This window comes from Toxoplasma gondii, chromosome IX, assembly GCF_000006565.2.
Source record: "Toxoplasma gondii ME49 chromosome IX, whole genome shotgun sequence".
NCBI classification, from domain to species: Eukaryota; Apicomplexa; class Conoidasida; order Eucoccidiorida; family Sarcocystidae; genus Toxoplasma; species Toxoplasma gondii.
Window position 1 is genome coordinate 2,471,818 of NC_031477.1, and position 21,725 is coordinate 2,493,542.

At 53.3% G+C, this 21,725-nt stretch overlaps 4 protein-coding genes across 4 annotated transcripts; 2 read left to right on the forward strand and 2 right to left on the reverse strand.

Annotated features, from left to right (window-relative positions):
• The first annotated feature begins 1,440 nt into the window (after positions 1–1,440).
• On the forward strand, positions 1,441–7,733 carry TGME49_288360 (tryptophanyl-tRNA synthetase (TrpRS2)). Its single transcript, XM_002368235.2, has 10 exons — positions 1,441–2,252; positions 2,519–2,721; positions 2,920–3,145; positions 3,294–3,409; positions 3,730–3,774; positions 4,031–4,286; positions 4,629–5,205; positions 5,563–5,676; positions 5,886–5,974; positions 6,237–7,733. Exons 1-10 carry the CDS (start codon positions 1,893–1,895, stop codon positions 6,318–6,320), a joined length of 2,070 nt encoding a protein of 689 aa, XP_002368276.2. The 5' UTR covers positions 1,441–1,892; the 3' UTR covers positions 6,321–7,733.
• On the reverse strand, positions 6,655–10,891 carry TGME49_288370 (hypothetical protein). The gene is made up of 2 exons (XM_002368236.2): positions 7,968–10,891; positions 6,655–7,763 (listed from the first exon to the last, which is right to left on the reverse strand). Exons 1-2 carry the CDS (start codon positions 10,014–10,016, stop codon positions 7,614–7,616), a joined length of 2,199 nt encoding a protein of 732 aa, XP_002368277.1. The 5' UTR covers positions 10,017–10,891; the 3' UTR covers positions 6,655–7,613.
• HSP90 (heat shock protein HSP90) lies at positions 10,284–17,507 on the forward strand. The gene is made up of 4 exons (XM_002368237.2): positions 10,284–11,638; positions 12,502–13,754; positions 14,551–14,778; positions 15,388–17,507. Exons 1-4 carry the CDS (start codon positions 11,587–11,589, stop codon positions 15,979–15,981), a joined length of 2,127 nt encoding a protein of 708 aa, XP_002368278.1. The 5' UTR covers positions 10,284–11,586; the 3' UTR covers positions 15,982–17,507.
• Positions 17,508–17,620: 113 nt separating this feature from the next.
• Positions 17,621–21,725, reverse strand: TGME49_288390 (B3GNTL1 protein). The gene is made up of 4 exons (XM_002368238.2): positions 19,782–21,725; positions 19,333–19,424; positions 18,719–19,081; positions 17,621–17,971 (listed from the first exon to the last, which is right to left on the reverse strand). Exons 1-4 carry the CDS (start codon positions 21,314–21,316, stop codon positions 17,661–17,663), a joined length of 2,301 nt encoding a protein of 766 aa, XP_002368279.2. The 5' UTR covers positions 21,317–21,725; the 3' UTR covers positions 17,621–17,660.

Genomic DNA, 21,725 nt, shown 5'->3' on the forward strand with positions numbered 1-21,725 from the left:
ATTCTCCTGTGTGTAGTAAGAGCGGCAAGAAGAGGCCTTGCATGTGCAGGAGCACAAACCTCAAAGGACATTTTACGAGGAGTGTATGCGCTGTTGCCGCACGCAGTTGGCATCCTCTTTTCCTACAAGGTTGTAGCCGGAAATGCAAGTTCCTGGGCACCAAGATGTTTTCCATTTTCAAGTTCCGTGCATCGGACTAACTCACTGGGTACCCAGGAGAATACGGAGAACTCGCGTTCATGCTTGGCACCCCAGGGACCTCACTGACCCCGTTATACCGTTTGATTTGTACCAGTGTGGACACGCAAGAATATCAAGTGTTTGACAGTAGGCTTCCCTATTCACGAGAAGCTTTCCTATATAGTTGCTCAGCATGTGCAGCAGGGAGGAAGCTTAGAAGAGTGACTGCCTCTTCCCGTGGGTGCTTGTTTCACAAGAGAAGACTTTCTTTGCCCATCAAGGACGGGATCAAGGGTCCAGAAGCTCTCTGCAGCACTTTGTGTGGCAACGCATGTGACAGATTTTCTGATCGCATCCATGAAGCAGTGACAAGGTAGATACGGACGCCGATCTTTTTGTCTGCGCCGCTCTGAAACTCAGGTTGTCTTCCGTCGTTCGTCGTGCCTCGTGACCCCATTCGCGTTGATCGTACGCGAAGCGGAGGGCGGAGCAAGTCTTTGCGAGGTTGCATATTCCCTTTCTGTCTGTCGTACGTTAAACGGAGACGAGAGCGATTCCTTTTGGGACTTTCGAAGCTGAGGTCTCTACGTACTGCGCAAAGAACAGAATCGCGACAACCTCGATTCGGTCGACCCACACCTCTCTGAAGAAGCGAGCACCCCCGAGCCGCTTCCAGCTCTGAATCACCGCATTTCCTCTGCTGTCCTGTCATAGAAGTATGCGTAGGTTACGTATCAGTCTCATACGGTTCACGAGCACATCTGCTAGAGAGTGTGCGCATCCACAGATTAAAACTGACATCCGTATCGCTTTTTTCCGGTCGGTGCGCGTCTGTGTGCCGGGGTGTCCGTGTCTGTTGCGCGACCCCGCCTCGCAACACCGCGCTGCCTTCCCCACTTGCATCTGCTTCTCTGCCGCCGCTTCCACTTTCCTGTTTGCAGCTGTTGCTGGCTTTTCCCTGTTTTCGATGTCTCGGCGGCCGCGCTGTTCGCCTGCAGCGGCGTGCGGGGTGATTCAGAAGCGCGGTGCGTCCCGGGCGGCGTCCCGGCATTTCCGGAAGCTGGACTGTGCACCATTCCCGGGGAAAAGGCGAGGTCCGGCGCTGCGAAGCGGCTGCACCTCGCAGAAGCGAGGTCCCTGGTCTCTGCGTGTTGCTCGTCTCGAAGTCGTCCGGGCTGTCGTTGCACCCCCGGGGGCGGAGCTGCAGCCGTCGCGGACTGGTTCGGACGCAGGTTCGCTTCCGGCTGCGACACTCAGTCAGAATTAATAATTCTACGTTCCCACACCTTGCTGAATCTGCGACGAGACCGAGAGTGCATTTGTTTGTGCGAGATATTCGGATACATTTTCCGAGAATTCGAACCCGTGTCAGTTCGAGATCTGCAGCTTCAACCAGAGGCTGTATAGAGTTCCGTTGCACGCGACAGAGCGCCTGTCACGTGTTCTCTGACACTCTACGAGGTGCACTGCCTCCGTCGGCTCCGACCCCGGAGACGAGTTACATTTTTCAGGACTTCCCGTCCTTGCGAAAGTCTGCTCTGCCTGTGCGCGAGCGTTTTATTCGGCTCGAGCTGCGAGACGCCGTAGCGCAGCCGCCGCCTGCCCCCTAGACCCGAGACAGCCCACAGCGGCCCGACGATCAGACAGAAGTGTGTGCTTTCCTGTCTTGGCGCGTTGACTGTCGACGAAACGAGAGCGTTGCTCGTGCGTCGATGTTTTTTTTGTCGACCTCCGTAATTCCCGGTGCCGCCGTTTTCAGCGTGCGTTTTGCGCGGAACCCCACGCCTTGTCTTTTACCCCGCAACAGCTTACCTGTGCATCTCCGGCACACGGCTTTAACGCCCCGATTCCTCGAACACTCGAACTTAGCCTTCGGTTTTTTCCGCCGGTCGATTTCGACAGGCTGCTCGCGAACGCTTCGAATCAAGTCCACTCCGGTTGGTGTGCTTTTCTCTGCCAAAATGGCGTCAAGAACCCCGTTCCAGGACGCAGCCCTCTCGATCGTGAAGGGAGCGGCTTGCATTGCCCTCAGTCTGAAGACTGCCCGCACGACGCAGAACGTCAAATTTTCTGTAAGTCGGCTTCTGGTTGGAGGTCTGCGGTGTACATACGCCCCCGTGGTGTGGCAGATAGCGCGGGCCGGGTGTTCGGCGCACCTCTCACACTTTTCTCGCTTGTTCCCCACCCGCCTATCTTATCTTGACCACTGGAACACACCGTATAATGCAGCTGATATGTTCTTTGTGCCGCGCGGACGATCTGGCGGGTTGCTTGTATGTGAAATCAAGAGCATTGGGACCGATTTCGTGCTTTCCCGTTCCTGCGCGCTCCGTTTCAGAAAGACAACCGATGCTCCATCACCCTTGGCCCCATCGAGGTTGAGCCGACTGCTGCCGAGGAGGCTCTCCTGAAAACACTGACCAAGCAAAAGATTGAGGAAAACTGCCCCTTCCGCGTGTTCACCATCCCTCGCGATCTGGCGACTCGCATGTACCAGGAGTCTTACCTCGACGAGTTCGGAATTCCCGCCAATGTGAAGGAGTAAGCAAGAACGAGGACTATTGATCAGGATTGGCCGGAATTTGACTTCGTGCACAGGATTATCTTGCGAGCCTCGGCCGTCAGTTATATTTAGGTTCCCAGCGTACGGATGATGCCGGTCGACAACGAGCATAATCGCGGTGCTGTTTTCCTCGTAATCATAGTCGTGCAGATGTGTATTTGCCTTTGCATGTTCAGAGTCCGCCTCGTCGTCCTGCCGGAATGGAATATCAACGCGAACATGTACCCCGTCCTGAAGTCTACAGGACAAATCGCGGACATCCAGTTTGAGTCAGTGAAGTTCAATGAGGAGAAGAAACAGCTTTGCCTGTCGCTTCACGTCGTCCCAGGACCCGATGAACAGTCCCCGGCTCTCGCTGAGGAGGAGAAGCTCGGTCCTGAGGAGATCCCCTCTCGCGCTCAGGTATTCAAATGAAGTCTGACAGGCCTGAAGCGTTTACAATGTGTAGCACAGATGCCTGACTATAGGGTGATGTCTCGCGTGTCACGGCAGGTAGATCCAAACGGTTTAAGTCATCTCATTTGCATGCTGAAATATCTGGTTGTTTCAGGTGCTTCCGCCGTCTGGCGTTGAAGGCGACGACTTTGGCGAGGGCGATGACGACCAGACCATCACCCCGTGGGACGTGCAGGCGGCCGAGGGAGGCATCGACTACAACAAGCTTCTGTATGTCTTTTTTGTCTATTCATGCCGCATTTAAAATATCGCCTTACCCTGTCGCGCAGACCTCAGATGGGCAGCAGGATAGACAAACGACATGCTGCATCTTAGCTCTCCAGGCGTCTGCGGTGGTCCCTGTTCGACAGGTGTCTTCGTTACTATGGCATTTGGGGCGGAGGAATTCTCGGACATACAACGCAGGCCTGCAGTCGGTACTCGCGACAACTCGTCACTGATAGCTGAGCCTCTGTCTTTCGTATTGTGTTCATCCGGCCTCGAGTTCATTTTTATACGGATTGCATCATGCGGTTCGTGTTTTCCCTCAGGAGGAAGTTTGGCTGCTCTTCCATCACACCCGAGCTCATTTCTCGGTAAGTGCTTTCATGCATGCCGGTTTCGTCCCCCGTCGTCTACTTGGGAATCGACTTCTTCAGATTCAGCCACTATCTTCGTGTGATGGGCCTTTGAGTCGCTTCTATTTCGCTCATGTTTCGTTCTGATCTCTAGTTCGTCTTCCGGGTGCCGCATCTCCTCTGCCGTCACGTTTGCCTCTCGAGACTCTCCATCTATTGAGAGTGTCGTTTCACCGCCATATCCTGGATTTGTCGTTCCTTGCTTCCTCTCCAGCATTGAGGCTTTGACCGGGAAGCGCGCTCATCACCTCCTCCGTCGTGGAATCTTCTTCTCGCATCGAGACTTGAACTTGCTCTTGGATTCCCTGGAAAAGAGACAGGCGAGGCTCGCAAGCGGCAAACGCGAGGACGGCCCAGGTTCGGAAGGCCTGTCCGGCCCAGGCTTCTACCTGTACACTGGACGAGGTCCTTCTTCCGAGGCTCTCCACATTGGACATCTCGTTCCGTTCATGTTCACCAAATACCTGCAGGTGAGGAGCGAGATGGTCGTTTGCGAAAACCTGCACTCGAGTCAGACGGGAGAGAAGTAGTAGTCCAGAGGACATCTGAAAAAGTCGTGATACAAGATGCAAGTAGTAGTTAGCCACGAAGGCGGAGACGAGCGAAAGAGGACGACAGAATCAACTCGTGTCATCACCGGCATCTGTGTTCTGTGCTTTCGTCTTTGGTTCCACTCTTGCGACTTATTTCATCAAGGAAAGTTCTGGATGCGTATTGTGATATGGTGCGTTGTTTTTGTCCACCCACGTACCGTTGCCGGATGCGCCATGGCTTCCCCTGTCTGCCTCGATTTTTCGCGTTCGTCTTCGCAGGACGTATTCGATGTTCCTCTCGTCATCCAGTTGACCGATGATGAGAAGTTCCTCTTCAAGGACTCCTTGACTTTGGAGGAGACTCACCGTCTTGCGTTCGAGAACGCGAAGGACATCATTGCTTGCGGCTTCGACCCTGACAAGACCTTCATCTTCTCCGATCTGTCGTACATCCAGCACTTGTACCCCGTCATCTTGGAGATTCAGAAGAAGGTTACGTACAACCAGGTCCGTGGTCTCTTTGGGTTCGTCGAGAGCGACAACGTCGGCAAGTCTGCGTTCCCTGCAGTTCAGGCTGCGCCGTCGTTCCCGACAGCCTTCCCGATGATCTTTGGCGGCAAGAAGGACGTCCGTTGCCTCATCCCTCAGGCAATCGACCAGGATCCGTACTTCCGTATGACCCGCGATGTCGCGCCGCGTTTGGGTCTGTTGAAACCTGCGCTTATTCACTCGCGTTTCATCCCCGCGCTGCAGGGATTCAAGACGAAGATGTCCGGATCCGTCGAGACCTCGTCCATTTACGTTTCCGACACCCCTGAACAGATCAAGAACAAGATCAACAAGTATGCCTTCTCTGGTAAGGAGAATGTCTTCCGTGCTTCAGTTCTTCAGAGCAACGAACCGACCAAGCGACGCAAGTGAACAGGTCGATATATATTCGGATAAATAGTTCTGCGTATGTACATTTAAACATGTTCCCATGTAGAGTCACGTACAGTCAGCGAAGTCACGAGAGACATGTTGCAGAAGCTGTTTTTTCCCCGTGGGCCTCGGCTTTATGAGAGAGTGGATCGTCCGTGATTGCATAACAGACATCGTTGCGTTTGATCATGTGCCGCTCGTTGTTTGGGCAGAGGCCGTGGCGCCCGCCACTGAACTATAGACCTGAGAATATCATTCGCGCAAGCATTTCCCCATCTGTCCCGTGTTTCAGGCGGCCAGCCAACTGAGGCGGAGCAGAGAGTGAAGGGTGCGGACCTCGACATCGATATTCCGTTCCAGTACCTCACCTTCATTCTCAATGACGACGATCAACTCAAGGAAATCGGTACGTGGATGTTTGGTTTTTGCTACCAAGAACAGGTCACCACAGATTGTGAGCAGACAAATCATTCTCCAAGAAGGGAAGATCCCTGCTGAGAGCATATATTCATTTTGGTGTAGGTGTTAGTCATGAGGGTCGGACGCCGGCTGTAATAATGGTTTGACTTGGCATGTATGCATTCATATACCTTCTCTGAATGCCCCGTTTCGCAGGTGAAAAATACCAAAAGGGCGAAATGCTTACCGGCGAGGTCAAGGCCATCTTGATCAAGGAGTTGCAGGCTCTCGTCCTCGGTCACCAGGTGAATATCCCGATTCGTTGCCGCATGCTGTGCTGCTCCGTCGTAGACACGCTACCGTTGGTGATAGTCGAAAGGTTGCATGTCGTTGCTCTTTCATCCTCGACAGTTCCACGCCCCCGACTCTCTCGTCATATCTGCTTTCCCCGTCTGCTTCCGTTGCCTCTCTGTTCCTGCACCACTCCATTACTTTTCCGTCTGTACTCTCTCGGCTTCATCGTGCCGCAATTAGGTTCAGGACGGTCTTTTTTGTTTTTTTTTTCAGGAACGCCGCGCGAAGGTCACTGATGACATGGTCCGCCAATTCATGGATCCCTTCCGTCCGTGCTTCAAGAAGTATGCACAATAGAGAGGCGTCCTCTCTTCTTCGTCCGTTTTCCTATCCTCTTGGTTCCCTCGACAAAGCAAGAGCGTGAATCGACTTTTCACGGCGCAAGGCAAAGTGCTCAAGAGGAATGTACATGATATCTCAGAGCGGAAGTGCAAGAGCGACTTCTTGTGTCTTCTGTTTTTATCTGCCGAAGTGATGTGATGCTCCCACGCCGGTCTTTTCCGTCTGCATGCGTCCGCGCGCGCTCACACATGCACGGGCACTGTGCTGCACACGCGCCTGTTCGCATGCAAGTGTGATTCCTATTTATATATATATATATATACATACAAATATAAATATATATATATATATATATATATATATATGGATTCTCGTGCATGTGTGGTGTTGTGCGGGGTATGTTGGGGGAAGGATCGGATTTGCGTGGAGGTGAGAAGGTGCGACGGCGCCTCGTTTTTTCGAGTCCTCTGTGCGGTCGTGAATGGAATCTCGCCGCAGATCGTGTATCGAGAAAAAGATTTCAGACCTGTCTGATTCGAGCGTACGTACGACCGATGCCGTGTTGGCATGTTTGTGATTTCACCCTTCCAAAGAACGCCGTGTGGACGAATCATGTTTACCCGATGATCTGTGATGTGCATGGAAGCGTTCCTTTGTGTTGTGCGCGGGAGAAGATTCGATGCGTTGCTCGTTGAGTTGTGAGGCCTCCGAGAGTACAGGGCGGCCGCAGAGATTGTACAAACAAGGTCACGGCATTTTATTGCTGTCACCCGTTTTCCGCCGTGACACCCACTTATTGGATTCTGCTTGCGGAGCGGGGCGCCTTTTTCGGACTTTGTCCGGAGAGTCGCGCCGTTCCCGACAGCGGCTCCTTCGCACGGGTATCGCTTGAATGCACGTCTGCGTGTGCATGTGTAGTATACATACACCCGAGGTTTCACCCTGGGTTTGTACGACAGAGTGTTGCTTGTAGAGTTAGTGAGCACGTGACTTTGACTTTCATATTGGCCTGCCAGCGCGCGGCTATCAGCGATCGCTTCGCGCAGTTTTATTGGATGTGTGATAACGGAAATGTCTTGTCTCCACCACGCGTGTCTCTCCTGCGTCCGGTGCACATACTCTGCGGCAGATGTATCTACATCTAGTGTCATCTACGTTTATCGATTTGTAGGTGCAGGTGCTGTGACGTGACCAGGTTGGGAAAGCTTTCTGTGAGCGTGTGCTGTGGAAAAAACCTTTATTTTTCAGACACTGACCCGGGGGGACACCCCCCAACATGAATAACCTAGAAGAGACGAACCAAAACACTCAAGGCAGCAGCCTTTCCTCCTTGAACTCTACACGCGCATAGAGAGGGTCGTGCGTTCTGAATCGAGCCGAGCACTCGGGGAACGCCCGCTGTGGTCGGGGGTACGTTTCATCAAGACTCGTCACCGACCTGACTGAAGGGTGGCAGAACTGCAGACACCGACAGCTAACATTTCGATTGGTAGTAGACGCCTGTGGGATGCTGAGAGAGCATCCGACATTGGATGGAAATGCACAGGATTACAGATGGTGCTTTTTCTTCCTCGGTTTCTCGAGTGATATCGACTTGACTCCAAAAGGAACACACACGGGACGGTCCGTATTTGCGGAAGGCGTCACGTTTTTGACACGCACCTCCTTAAATGTACACTGAGCGAGTCCACTTCGAAATGCAGACGTCGCTTTTGGATTTCCCTTGTGCGGAGTTGCCGAAGGGGGCGCATCCGTTTGCCTGCCTAGTTCAGAGGCTGTCGATTTCATCGCTTTCTCTGGCCGATATGCGAGGTGAGAGCAAAGGCCTTCATCAGCTGCGGCGACCCGCGCACTCCCAGACTTCCCTTCGTTCGACACACAACTCGAGGCTGGTTTCGCTGCCCTACTGCTCACTGTCAGTCCTTCAAGGCCTCCAGTTTTCGGAAACTCTACACGCAGCGGAGTGCAGTTTGCCTGCGCCTCCGAGGGAGGCACTTTGCGTTTTTCTTTAGATTTCTTTGTCGCCACAGTCTTCGGCTTCTCTCTCACGGGCCGAGGGAGTTTGGGGGGTTTCTCCGAAAGTAGAAAGGCCAAGAGAGCGTCGTGGTCGTCGGTAGAAAATCCCTCTTCGGTCTCGCTTCGTTCACGCATCGGGGGGTGCGAAGATTCGAACTGCCTCTTCTTTTTGACGCGTTTGGCCGCGGCGAGAACCGCTGCCGTGGAGTTCTCGGAATGAACAGGTCGCGACTCGCCCGAGGCAGTGCGCCGCTTCTTCGCGGAGGACGCGGACTTCTTCTCTGCGAGACTCCCGAAAGTCGAGGGATTCTTCTTTTCCGACAAAAGGAAGGCCAGCATGTCATCGCAAGCCTGTGGAACCGAGCTGTGCGACGATCTGTCGTGGGCGCTCAACGCCCCAGTTTTGGCGTCACTCGAAGAGCGCAGAACACGGCCCCTTTCCCCCGTTTTTTGTTTCTTTGTTGCCGGCTCGGCCTCTCGAGAAGCCGCCGCCGTCTCCGCCTCTGCTCGACCTTCTTCGCCCACAGGTCGAGCGTCGCTTCCAGTCACATCCTTCTCGTCTTCGCCCCCGTCTCCCGCTCGTCTCGCCTCTTGCACTGCTTCCTCCTGCATGCACTCTCTTCCCTCCTTTTCTCCGTCGCTTGTAGTCTTTCGGTGGCTCGCCATCTCGGTCACCTCCCTCGAGCGGGCGTCGGGTGTACGTACACCTGAAGGCGCAGGAGCGGGCGCGTCCCAGAGGCAGGCGGCTCGCTGTGTCGAGTGCTGTTGTTTCGCATCTGTTTTGGCCCTGAGCTCCTCTCGACCCTCCGCGCCTTCTGGACCATTGCCCATGAAATCCAGGAGAACTGGCATTTGCTGGACCTGGTGTTCTGCGGCTCCGACGAGGGCAGAGACGAGCGCGAGGACGCGACTGTAGATGGCGAGGAGAGGAAGCACCAGATTCAAGTGATAGCCCAAGTGGACTTGTTGAATTGCCGAGGAAGACGCATGCACCGTCGCGTCTTGCAGGTGCAACGCGCGAGCAAGAAGATCCTCAAGGAAGAATGACAGAAACGTCTTCGCGACACCATGGCGGCTCCGCCCAGATGTTCCGCCTTCTCTCCCCGTCGCTCTCGCGCTTGCCTGTGCAGCGCTTACCTTCGCTTCCGCCTCCTGTCCGTCGCTTCGGCTCGTGTTCTGTTGTGCGTCGCCAGCGCCTCGCCTCCGCGCAGAACTTGCATAGACGCGTGACAACCAGGACGAGACGAGTGCGTCGGTCCGCAGACAAGGCGCGCGCAGCCCCTCTGGAGAGAAGAGAGACAGAAGAGAGACGAGAGGCTGAGCTACTCGGCTGACGCTCTGCGCCTTTTGAAAGAACTCCGCGCGTCTGTGTTGCCTCTTGAATTTGTAGAGAAGACGACGGAGAAGCACCAGCTCGCTGGCGATCCACGCAGGCGACCGAGACACCTGTTGTCTGAAGAGAGAGGAGAAGAGGCCTTCAGCTTCGCGGAGATGAGGAAGAGAGAGAGCTCGAAGAGAGTCCTCTGTCGCGGGTGTAGTGCAAGCGAGGAGACTCGGACAGCAGGCAGTAGGCGAGACATTTGAGGGTGCGACGCTCACGCCATTCCTGTCCTGAGAGGAGTGATTCTCTTCCGACTCTGGGGAGTCTCGAGAAGAGCCTGTTGATGGCAAGGGCAAGAGAGCGAGAGACGCCATGCTTCCCCGCTTTTTCTCTCCTCGCTCTCTTCAGTGCGAAGTCTAACCCGCAGCTGGCTACGAACATACGCCGGGGGAAAAAGCGAAGAAAAGCGAATCTCCAGTCGACAGTGAGACACTTGCGTGCCGCTACAGAGAAGAAACATGTGAGTTAAAAAAATGATGAATCTCGAGGATCCGTCATATATATATATATATATATATATATATATACATATATATATATATATATATACATAAGTATGTATGTATATGAATAAATGTGTACAGATATGTAAATGTATGTATGTTCACGGTTACTGGCACGGCGCGAAGCGTATCGACTTGCGTAGGTACAGCTGAAGATTAAAGGCCATGCGAGAAAACTGTCAGTTTCCCAGTTTCTTGGGTGTTTTTGACACGCACAACAAGCGAGTCGAGACGTGTATGCGTTTGAGGCATTGTTTGGATTCGTATGAGGAAGAGTGAGCTTTCCACTGAGAAAAATACTTGGAAGGCGTTAATTCGCTGTGCTTCGTCCTTCATTGAGACGAAGCTTCCGCCGAGGGGGTCGACGGCGGGGAAGCCGAGCGAGACAAGCAGAGACACAGGAAATGTCTGTGGCTCTTTTCCAACCTCGCGTCGCCTGGGTACAAAGGCCAGAGAAACGCGAGACGCGCGCGTGGACGGACATCACACATGACAAGAGTTGCTTCAGCGAAAGGTTGAAGCCCTTCTCGGGAGCGAGGCGGAGGCGTCTGGTCTCTCGCGAGGACCTCGAATGCGGAGCTCTCCCTGGCGAAGTCTGGGGGCTCTACTGTCCGATCGAGCGAGCTCGTATTCAGCGTCGCTCTCTGTGCAGACTGATGCGCGGACGGCTGGAAGCAGCAGCCAGAGAGAGGCCGCGACGCGTACGAGACAAGCGCGAGTCGCCACCGAGGCAAGGAAGAAGGCAAGAGAAGAGCGAAGGCTGTTGTTGAGGGACGCACATGCCGCCCTCGCAGCGAAGCAAGGCGGCTTCCGTGAGCCGCGACCTTCTGTCGGCCTTGTTGAAGAAGAAGATCGGTCTGAGGAGAGACTGGATGTCGCAAAATCTCTCGCGGAAAGAGCTGCTGAACCATTGGGTTATATCTCTCTGTCTGCATGCACAAGAAGGAGCGCGCGCCTTCGCGCATTTTCACGGCGCGTCTCTCACGGCGTTGTTCCGCGTCCTTTTTGCGGCTTTCCTCTTGTCTCTGTAGAGCGCGGGAGCTCTCGCGAGGTCGATGAGGCGTTGCCAGTCGGGGACAGAGAGCAGCGCAGAGAGAACGGTGGGGTTGCAGTGTGTTTCTCCTCATCGTGGGGCCAGGAGAGGGTGCGGGAGAGCAACTGCGCCACGGAGAGGAGGTAGGGAATGAGGGGAAACAGGTGAAGGGGACGAGTGGTGCATCCGTCAGTTGCAGTTCCTCTTCCAGTTTGCGGAGTCGCGGCGCAGATCGCACTCTTTTCTTTTCGCTTCAGAAAACTCTTCAAAGATAAGTCTGTCTGTGGCGTCGGTTCACGACAGATCTCTCAACCTTGTCGACTTTCAACTCTCCTCGCTCGAGACAAGATGGCGGACACCGAGACCTTCGCCTTCAACGCTGACATCCAGCAGTTGATGAGTGAGTGCAGCGGCACCAGGCGCCGTCTTTTTTTGCTGTTCCTAATCGCAGAAGATAGTCGTACAGGGTCAAGTCGTCTTCGGGATGCGTCCGTGGGTCTCATTTTGCTGCTACTCTGGCAGGGCACGCGCAGAGAAATCGTTTTCCAGCCGGAAGTGGAAGGTTTTGAAACTTCGGTGCTGCACCGCGCGGGGGGACCTTTTGGTGCGGTGTAGGGACACTGGATGCGCACCAAGCGTTTCGGAGCGGAAGTTAAGCCGCGGGTCCATTTGCGTTTATTTTTCCGATTTCCTCGAGGGATTTCTGGGGGATCTGTGAAAAGAAATCTCCCGCCGTTTCGTCGTCCCCCCAGCGAAGAGCCCGCCCTTCAGGAGTTTGCCGCTCTCTCCCACATTCTCTGAAGGGGATCCCCGGCGGCCTGTGGTCGCCGCCGGTCTTGCGGTGTCGGGAAATTTTCATTTTTCTTGAAAGCGCAGAAGAAGCAGAAGAGGTCTCGACTTTCTCTGTCTGTGGAAGTGTTCGCTGCCGCCCCTCCTCCCTGAAGGAGGCACTCTTTGACCCGCGTCTGGGCTTGCTGTTGCGAGCTCGGTTCGCGAGGTTCGAGAGTTGACTTTGACAGGTTTCTTGCCGTGAATTCATTTTTTTGCCGCTTTTCCAGGCGTTCTGTCTCCACAGCTGTTCCGCGTCCACACTGAGACATGCTTTGCAAGATCTTTTGAACGGTTTCCGCCGTGTTGTGTTCACTGTCGTCGACGTGGTTGTCCTCGACGTCACAACAAACACACACACTGCTTATAGTCACTCGCCAGGGAGTGCCTCTCTGTATGCGTTGCGCCATTCTTTGCCGGTTGGTCGTTTTTCAGGTTTGATCATCAACACCTTCTACAGCAACAAGGAGATTTTCCTTCGCGAGTTGATCTCCAACGCGTCGGACGCTCTGGACAAGATTCGCTATGAGGCCATCACGGACCCCGAGAAGCTCAAGGGCGCAGAGCGCCTGTTCATTCGCATCGTCCCGAACAAGCAGAACAATACGCTGACGATTGAGGACGATGGCATCGGCATGACCAAGGCAGAGCTGGTGAACAACCTCGGTACGATCGCTCGTTCCGGGACGAAGGCCTTCATGGAGGCGCTGCAAGCGGGAGGAGATATCTCCATGATTGGACAGTTCGGTGTGGGTTTCTACTCGGCCTACCTGGTGGCGGACAAGGTGACGGTCGTCTCGCGCCACAACGACGACGAGATGTACGTCTGGGAGTCGAGCGCAGGCGGCTCCTTCACCGTCTCGAAGGCTGAGGGCCAGTTCGAGAACATCGTTCGCGGAACGCGAATCATCCTCCACATGAAGGAAGACCAGACTGAGTACCTGGAGGACCGCCGCCTGAAGGACCTGGTGAAGAAGCACAGCGAGTTCATCTCGTTCCCCATCGAGCTGGCTGTCGAAAAGAGCGTGGACAAGGAGATCACTGAGTCGGAGGACGAGGAGAAGCCAGCTGAAGACGCGGAGGAGAAGAAGGAGGAGGGCGAGGAGGAGAAGAAGGAGGAGGGCGCCGAGAAGAAGAAGAAGACCAAGAAGGTCAAGGAAGTCGTGGTCGAGTACGAGCAACTCAACAAACAGAAGCCGCTGTGGATGCGCAAGCCTGAGGACGTGACTTGGGAGGAGTACTGCGCGTTCTACAAGAGTCTGACGAACGACTGGGAGGATCCGCTCGCGGTGAAACATTTCTCGGTGGAGGGGCAACTCGAGTTCAAGGCGCTCCTCTTCCTGCCCAAGCGCGCGCCGTTCGATCTGTTCGAGACCCGCAAGAAGCGCAACAACGTTCGCCTGTACGTCCGCCGCGTCTTCATCATGGACGACTGCGAGGACTTGATCCCCGAGTGGCTGAACTTCGTGCGTGGTGTCGTCGACTCTGAAGATCTCCCGCTGAACATCTCTCGCGAGAGTCTGCAGCAAAACAAGATCCTGAAGGTCATCAAGAAGAACCTCGTGAAGAAGTGCCTCGAAATGTTCCAGGAACTCGAGGAAAAGAAGGAAGACTACACCAAATTCTACGAGCAGTTCAGCAAGAACCTCAAACTCGGAATCCACGAAGACACCTCCAACCGGAACAAGGTGCGTAGCCACCGTCTCTCTTCAATGTCCGTTTATTATACTCACGGAGTCCAAAACGCTGGCCTACATATACATTTGTATACATATACATATATACATATATACATATATACATATATACATATATATATACATGTTTATATATATATATATATATACGCAGGCACACTTGCGCATGTCTCTGCATGCCTCCTGCACATGCGAAGCTCGCTTCTACGACTGTTTTTGTTGACTTCGTCGCTGTAGCGCTGTCCAGGAGCTGTTGGAGGGTTGCATGCTCTCGGCTTTTCTGGCGGTCGAGAGTTGGCTCGCGTCCAAGATTCAATTTCTTTCGTGCATGTTCTTGCCTTCCTGGCGAAGCGCACTCTCTGTTGAGCACGAAGGACCAGACGTCTTGGGAGATCTCGCGTTTCTGTGTGAAGGCGTTTTGCCGACGCACAGAAACCACGCGGCGCCTTAGATCTGCCTTTGAGCCCTTTCGGTGAATTCTTTTTCTTGAGGGAAAACGAGGTGAAAGGGCGACGACGGTAGCCGCCGTCATGCGTCAAAGGTGAATGAGTCATGGCCGCGAGACATTCCGTTCTCTCCGTTTGCCTATTTTCTCGTTCCACGTCTTCCGTTTCCTATTTTGTGTTTCCGCGAGCACCGCAAGCCTCCCCCTCTTCTTCGCCTCCGTTTCCGCGGTCTCGGCTGCTGTCCTTGTTTTTTGTCGTTTTTTGCTCCGTTCTGCTGTGGGAGGACAGCGCCCTCCAGTTCCGGACTTCATTGCCCGACTTCTTGCGACCTCTGTTCGCAGATCGCCGAGTTGCTGCGCTTCCACACCAGCAAAAGCGGCGACGACGTGGTGTCTCTGAAGGAGTACGTCGACCGGATGAAGGAGAGCCAGAAAGACATTTATTACATCACCGGCGAGTCGCGGCAGTCTGTGGCGTCTTCGCCTTTCCTTGAGGCTCTGCGCAAGAAGGGATACGAAGTCATCTACATGACCGACCCGATCGACGAATACGCCGTCCAGCAGCTCAAGGTGAGACTCAGAGACTTTCGATCTTTTTTTGGATATGTGGAAATGAAACTCCCGTCGCCGTCGTCAGAACGCTTCTGTTTATGTTTTCTGACCTCGCGTAGGAGATTTGAATGCGCATTCGGATCTCCATACATACATATCCCTATATGTATATGTATATATGCATATGTATATATACATATATATATATATATATATGTATATGCATGTGCAAGTCTGCATTCGGAGGTCAAGATTTCCAGAGCGTGAATTGTGGGCATTTGTATGGGGTCGAGACTCGCTTTTCAGAGCTGTCGATTTCGTTCGACTCTGCATGCAGTGCTTTGCTTTGAATGACAAAGGATGACAGCATACATGCACCACGCTGAGAGGAGGCAGGAGCCTTCGCCTCTGAACGAGAAACGAAAGTCCGCCGACCCGCGGATTTCTGATTGTCGCTTGTAACCGTGTTTCGCTCGTACATGTCTTGTTCTTTCTCGTCGTACTTTTGCGTTTTCGGCATGAGCTCTGCGTCCTTCGTGGCGTCCTTTGTTTCGATGTCTGACTCTGCGGTTCCGTTCGTCGATCGCGCTCGCTTTCTGTCGATGGTCCGCGCTTTGCTCTGTCCAGGAGTTCGATGGGAAGAAGCTGCGGTGCTGCACGAAGAAGGGATTGGAGCTGGAGGACGACGAGGAGGAGAAGAAGAAGTTCGAGGAGCTGAAGGCGGAGTTCGAGCCGCTCTGCAAGTTGATGAAGGAGGTCCTGCATGACAAGGTCGAGCAGGTAGTGGTGAGCAACAGGATCACGGACTCGCCCTGTGTGTTGGTCACTTCCGAGTACGGCTGGTCTGCGAACATGGAGCGTATTATGAAGGCGCAGGCGCTGCGCGACAACTCGATGACGACCTACATGGTCTCCAAGAAGACGATGGAGATCAATCCGACGAATCCGATCATGGAGGAGTTGAAGAAGAAGAGCAACGCAGACAAGTCCGACAAGACTGTCAAGGACCTCATCTGGCTGCTTTTCGACACTGCGCTCCTCACGTCGGGATTCTCGCTCGATGAACCCACTCAGTTCGCTGCGCGCATCCACCGCATGATCAAGCTGGGACTCTCGATCGACGAGGACGACGAGGAGTTGCGCGCCGAGGAAGATCTGCCGCCCCTCGAGGAAGTCGAAGGCGCCGTTGAGGAGACCTCGAAGATGGAGGAGGTCGACTAAGCAGCTTCCAATGTCACCCGGAGGTCGCCGGTGGAGCGGGGAAACTTCACACCCGCATGCGTAAAAAGCCATGCGGAGAGACGGTTGCATCCGCGCGCCAAGGCACAGGTCTCCGTAGATGCTTGGGACTTGTGGCTGTGCGTGTACATGACTCGGCGGGTGTCTGGGCGCGCAACTGGAGAAACCGGTTTGTTTTCGTCGGCCTGCGTCGGGGCGTGCTCCCCCGGGAGGAGGAACGGCGTAGGCGACCTCCGTCGGTGTGCGGCGAGCTGTCCAGAGCCGAGGGGAAGAGTCGCGAGAGGCTTTCCTTCGTTCGCTGTGCTCGCTTCATCTGATGAAGTTTGGAGAGCTGTGGGGGGCGGAGTTCGAGGGTGACATGGAGGGGAGGGAGTTGAGTGTGGACATACACCACGGGGGCAAGAGGGCAAGAAATGAAGGGAGAAGGCGTGGTACAGGGAGATTCGTTCTTCGGTCGTTTCCCCAGCGAAAGCGAGAAGCGTCACCTGAATGAGACACTCATCTTTCAGATGCATGCAGGGCGTTTCACAGAAAAGGCGCGAGACGCTGCTCTCTCTCCCGTTTTGGGGGGAAAGGCGTTGTTCTTCGCCATATCCTCCGTGTGCCCGCGGAGTTGAAAGTTTCCGTCAACATCAAAGTCAAATTTTCTATCAAAAGAAAGTCCTTTCGCACGGGAGACGGGCATTCCACGTCTGCCCTGACCTCTGCCGTGTCTGTGCATCCCCAAACCATCACTGGGGTTTCTCCCATGCACAAAAAGCTCTCGCACATACAGAGTAGAGAACTTTGATATTCGTCCGGTGGTCTCAGAAAGAGACGCTGCCGCGGACGTCCGAGACTCTCAACCGCCGGCGGCGGCGTCTCGCATCACCTCTACGCTCCTCGAGCTTGCGGGGAGGGGAGAGGGAGAGAGGGGAAGTACTTGAAATCCGATGGTCCTCAAGGAATTACCAAAGGCGCGTTCAAACCGCGCCCGCGCTGACAAGCGAAAAAACTGTACAGATGCACACCGAACACCGGAAGAACTCCCCAAACTAGAATTTCTAAACATATATATGTATATACACATGAGTATACATTTAGTTTGTAAAGCATATCACACGTTCTGTATATATATATTTTGTGAAAATTATAGATGTTGTATTGTAGGGAGTGTGCATGATTTGTGAAACGAGAAGTTACGTAGTCTCGTAGAGCCTGTCCCGGTCAAGGCAGAAAGAAGAGGCCAAGTGTATGGCGACTGGCGGCATTTGTGTTTACTTTTCTCGTGAGCAAGCGGTTCGATTTGCCCTCCTCTCCAGCGTATAAATTGGTAGAAGTCGACTTAGGCGGAGAGGCAGGTGCCTCGGCGTGGTGTCTCAGAGCTGAGAGAAACGAATGAGTCTGGGGGAACTTAATGAGTGGACAAATAAAGCGGAGGCATGTTTTCGAGAGATCAGACCCCATATTTTTATGTACATTTCTTCCACGGGTGTCTTTCTCGAAAGGTTTCACCTGTTGCATGCAGCACGAATTCATATATATATATATATATATCTATTAACTAGCATACCAGGAGACACACATGGTACTTCTGTTTGACCTGAACATCCCCTTGTAGAACCAAATAGGTATATGAAAGGAAGCGAATGTTGGTATCGAGTTGAGACATTTCGAAGACCTTAGCAGAAGAAGAAGAAGTCTCTGCCTTCTTGCATGCTGAGGAAGTCGAGCCTGAGCTGGAGGGTGTTGAGAGGCTGAACTTCGTATTTGACACAAATGACAAAGATAGGTTTCTTTTCTTGGTTTTCTTCTCGAAGGAACTCGGCGGCTGCTTCCCAGAAGTAAACAGGGATTTTTCGCCCCTTCAGCGGTTCAGCCGAGTCCACGTAAAACTTGCGTTCCACTTTCTTCGCGTCGATGTCCACAAACGCTACAACTCGCCTGCGATTGTCGACAGACAGACTCCGGTAAAAGCGCTTGCCGTCTCGACCTCGAAAACGAAAAAGATTAGAAACAGAGAAAGGAAAAATGAGAAGCGAAGAGAGACGAACGAAGCTTGAGGAACACAACCAGTCTAGCGCAAAGAAACACCAACAACCCAAAAGGGAGAAGAGATGAAAGCGATATGGGGATGCCATTTACGCAAGCATGAATGCAAGGCACTCCACAAAAAAAATTCGTTTTTTCGCATGCACGACATTCTAAAACAGTACAGGTACCTAATATATATATATATATAGATAGATAGATAGATAGATAGATATGAATGTATATATGTATGCATGTATGTATATCTGTACGCGTAGGCATACGAATATATTCACAATTCCAGACAGAAATGAGTTGCAGAGACAGATAAACAGGTAATAAAGCGTTTGTAGAATAGATGGACAAATACACCGATAAATACGTACAGGGAGATATCGCTGCACGCATCCCATTCTGCTCTCGCTCCTACTCGTACATATATAGACACACAGGACGCATGACATGCCTTTCGCTGGATGCAGAAAAGGCTACCTATCTATATCCATATATACATTATATGCATATGTATGCATGTATATGTATGCATACGTATATATATATATATATATATATATATATATATATATATGCAGTCATCGCATGTTTGTGTAGGCAACGGTTGACGTCGCGAGGAAGAGCTATAGCGAGGAGCAAAGAAATGGACGGCGAGTTTCGCGTCCTCGTTGTGTTTGCGCTTTTTTTTTCTCACCAACACTCCAGATGATCCAAGGTCGTTTGGGGTGTCGTTCCATCACCTCCGTCTGGAATTCTTTGATTCGCAGAGTCCACAGCAAGTCGCTGCTGATCGCGAACGAAGTGCATTTGTCGTGATATTTGTAAATGTACAGCGGGCGCTCGAGGCGGCAGAGACAGCCGCCTTCCCGGAGGTGCCGGTAAAGGAAGAGCAGGTCTTCTGGGAGGGCAGGCGGGAGGCGGCAGTCTGCGTCAGCAGTCGGATTCTGCTGCGCCTTGAAGCTCCGAAAGAACTGGCGGAATCGAAGCTGTCCGCGTTCCACAAAGCCGCCCACTCGCAGAAATACGTCGCGATGCATGAACCAGGTCGGCATCAACACTGAAGGAAGAACAGAAGGCGAAGGCAACGTGGAAAGAGAAATCGCGCGAGACAAAGGACGAGAAGCAACGACCCACACACCGCGACGGAGAAGCGACCGTGAGAAACAAGCCGAACTGGAGGCGCTGATAAAATGCAGTCCGAGGATTAGACCTCCGAACATTATCTAACCTGTTATACCCTCGGCGTAAAAAGGCACAGCAGAAGAAGCAGATGGACTTCTTCTTCTCGAAACGAGAGGAACCGCTTACATGTGCATTCGCGAAATCTGGAAGTCACGAGTTGAGACTGGGAAAGCGAGTTAAGCCATTGAGTATAGCGCGGAGTCGAGTCGGGTGGATCTCTGGCGGACAAAACGTCGAGAAAAAGAGAACAATTCCTTCTTCTGGACATGCGTCGATCGCTGAGTCACAAATCTCGAGAGGCCTGCGCTGCCCTCAATGCCGCCACCGCATCTGCCTCTCCTGCGTTCGCGCGTCGCCTGCCTCCGTTTTTTTTTCGTCTCTCTCTCTCCGCTGCCTGAACGCCTGGACCTGGGAGGCAGCCGAGCCGAGCGTCTGAGGTTTCGACCTCCCGCCGCCTCTCGTTCCCTGCATGCGCATGGTTTCTGCTCCTGCTGCTCGCGCTTCTGGACATGGGTATGGTCTTCTTCACCTTTCCTGTCATGGGCAAGGAAGGGGTGCCTTCGCGTCTTTCTCACCTGACAAAGCTGCATCCTACGATGGTGTCTGGTCTGCGTCTCGCCTCTCGCAGTTGGGCGTCAATGCGTTCTGGAAGCGATTCGTCGTCCGCATCCATGAAGCAGAGAAATTCCCCGCAGCAGACGCGGACAGCCTGGTTTCTCCCGTAGCCCACTCCCCCGCCTGCAGAGGAAGAAGCGACAGAGACAGAAGAAGAAGAGACAGAAGAAGAAGAAGCGACAGAAGAAGAAGAAGCGACAGAGACAGAAGAAGAAGCGACAGAGACAGAAGAAGAAGCGACAGAAGAAGAGAAAGCGACAGAGACAGAAGAAGAAGCGACAGAAGAAGAGAAAGCGACAGAGACAGAAGAAGAAGCGACAGACGAAGAAGAAGAGACAGAAGAAGAAGAGACAGAAGAAGAAGAAGAAGAAGAGAGAGAGCAAGAAGAAGAAGAGAGAGAGGAAGAAGAGAAAACAGGAGGCGACACGGACGGAGACGTAGAGAGAGGTGCTACTGCGAGAGTTAAAAGGACTCCTTTTTCCAGACATTTGGGAGCAAGTTTCTCCAAGATCACAGTGACAGTGGCGTCCGAGGAAGCATCGTCAAAAATGCAAATTTCCAACGGACCGTCAGAGTCCTCAAGGGTGGCGGAAGCCGGCGACGCAGAAGCAGGCGACGATGAGGTCAATGATGAAGAAGGAGACGGAGAAGGAGAGGAGAGAGGAGAAGAGGATGAAGAAGGAGACGGAGCAGAAGAGGAGAAAGGAGAAGAGGATGAAGAAGGGAGAGAAGACTGAAGATAGGCATCGCAAGACTGACGAAGAGAACTGGGTGTGTCGTCGGAGGGATATGCATGCGGACGGTCTGAAGGAGAGAGAACATCGACAGTGCGATTTGTGGCGTCTTCTCCAGCTTCGTCTCTCCACATGTCTCCCTCTTCCTCACGTTCTTTGTATCCTTCGTCTTCCTCCCCTTGTCTTTCTTCCTTTGCGTCTCTGTCTTCTGCTCGGTCTTGTTTCTCCTCTTTTGAGTCGCCTTCTTTCCTAGGTTTTCCGTCTCCTCTTCTTCCTTCCTTCTTCTGCTCAGACGCGTGAGCTGTTCCTGCCGAGGGAGAGAGTGCCGAGAGCGCTGGCGGCTTCTCTCCCGCTTCTGCCGAGCGCCCCGACGCAGGCAGGTTCGAGGTTCTCACGACGAATGTCTGCGCAAGAAGCGAGTTGACCGCCGCCTCGACGAAGGGAGCTGCGTCCTTCACCGTCATGATCACCGAGACCGTCACTCGGTCGCCGCGCGTCTCGTTTGAGGACGAAGAAGACGAAGAGAGAGAAGAGGAAGCAGCAGGAGGGGAAGCAGGACAGGAGGCGGATGCAGAGAAATGTGCATTGGAGGAGTGAGAAGGCAGAGGGATGCCGAGAGTCGAGTAGAGAGGACTCCGATACAGGATTCGGGGAAAGCGAGGACACTGTGTATCTCGCGGATCGAGGAGCAGGAGATCCGATGCGTCTGCAAGATCCATGGCGGCGAGCGACTCTTGTTCGCCTGTGGCGTTTGCGTACATCGCACAACGCCCTCGGGCGTTCCCCAGCTGTTCAAGACCGTTGTGTACGCGACGAATGAGAAAATGGTTTTCACCGACTCTGTATTCGCTTGGCTTTGTTTTCCGCTTTTCTTTCTTCGACCTCCACAACACAGCAGAGCTCGTGATGGAGAGTATCCAGACACGAGAAAAAGAAAGCGACGGTGGTCGCGAAAAGGCGTTGGCGCAGATGTTTTTACATTCTCTTCCCCCGCCTTCTGGCGCGAATGTTGAACGCCGAGAAAGAGGAAAAAACCTTCTTCTTCGCCTGAAGAACACTCCGTCGAATCTGAGGAAATTCCTTCATTTTATTTCTGTAGATTTAGCAAGAAAAAAAAGTGGACCTCTCGGGGAAATCTGAGGCTGCAGAAAGATACCTCCGTTTCTCCTT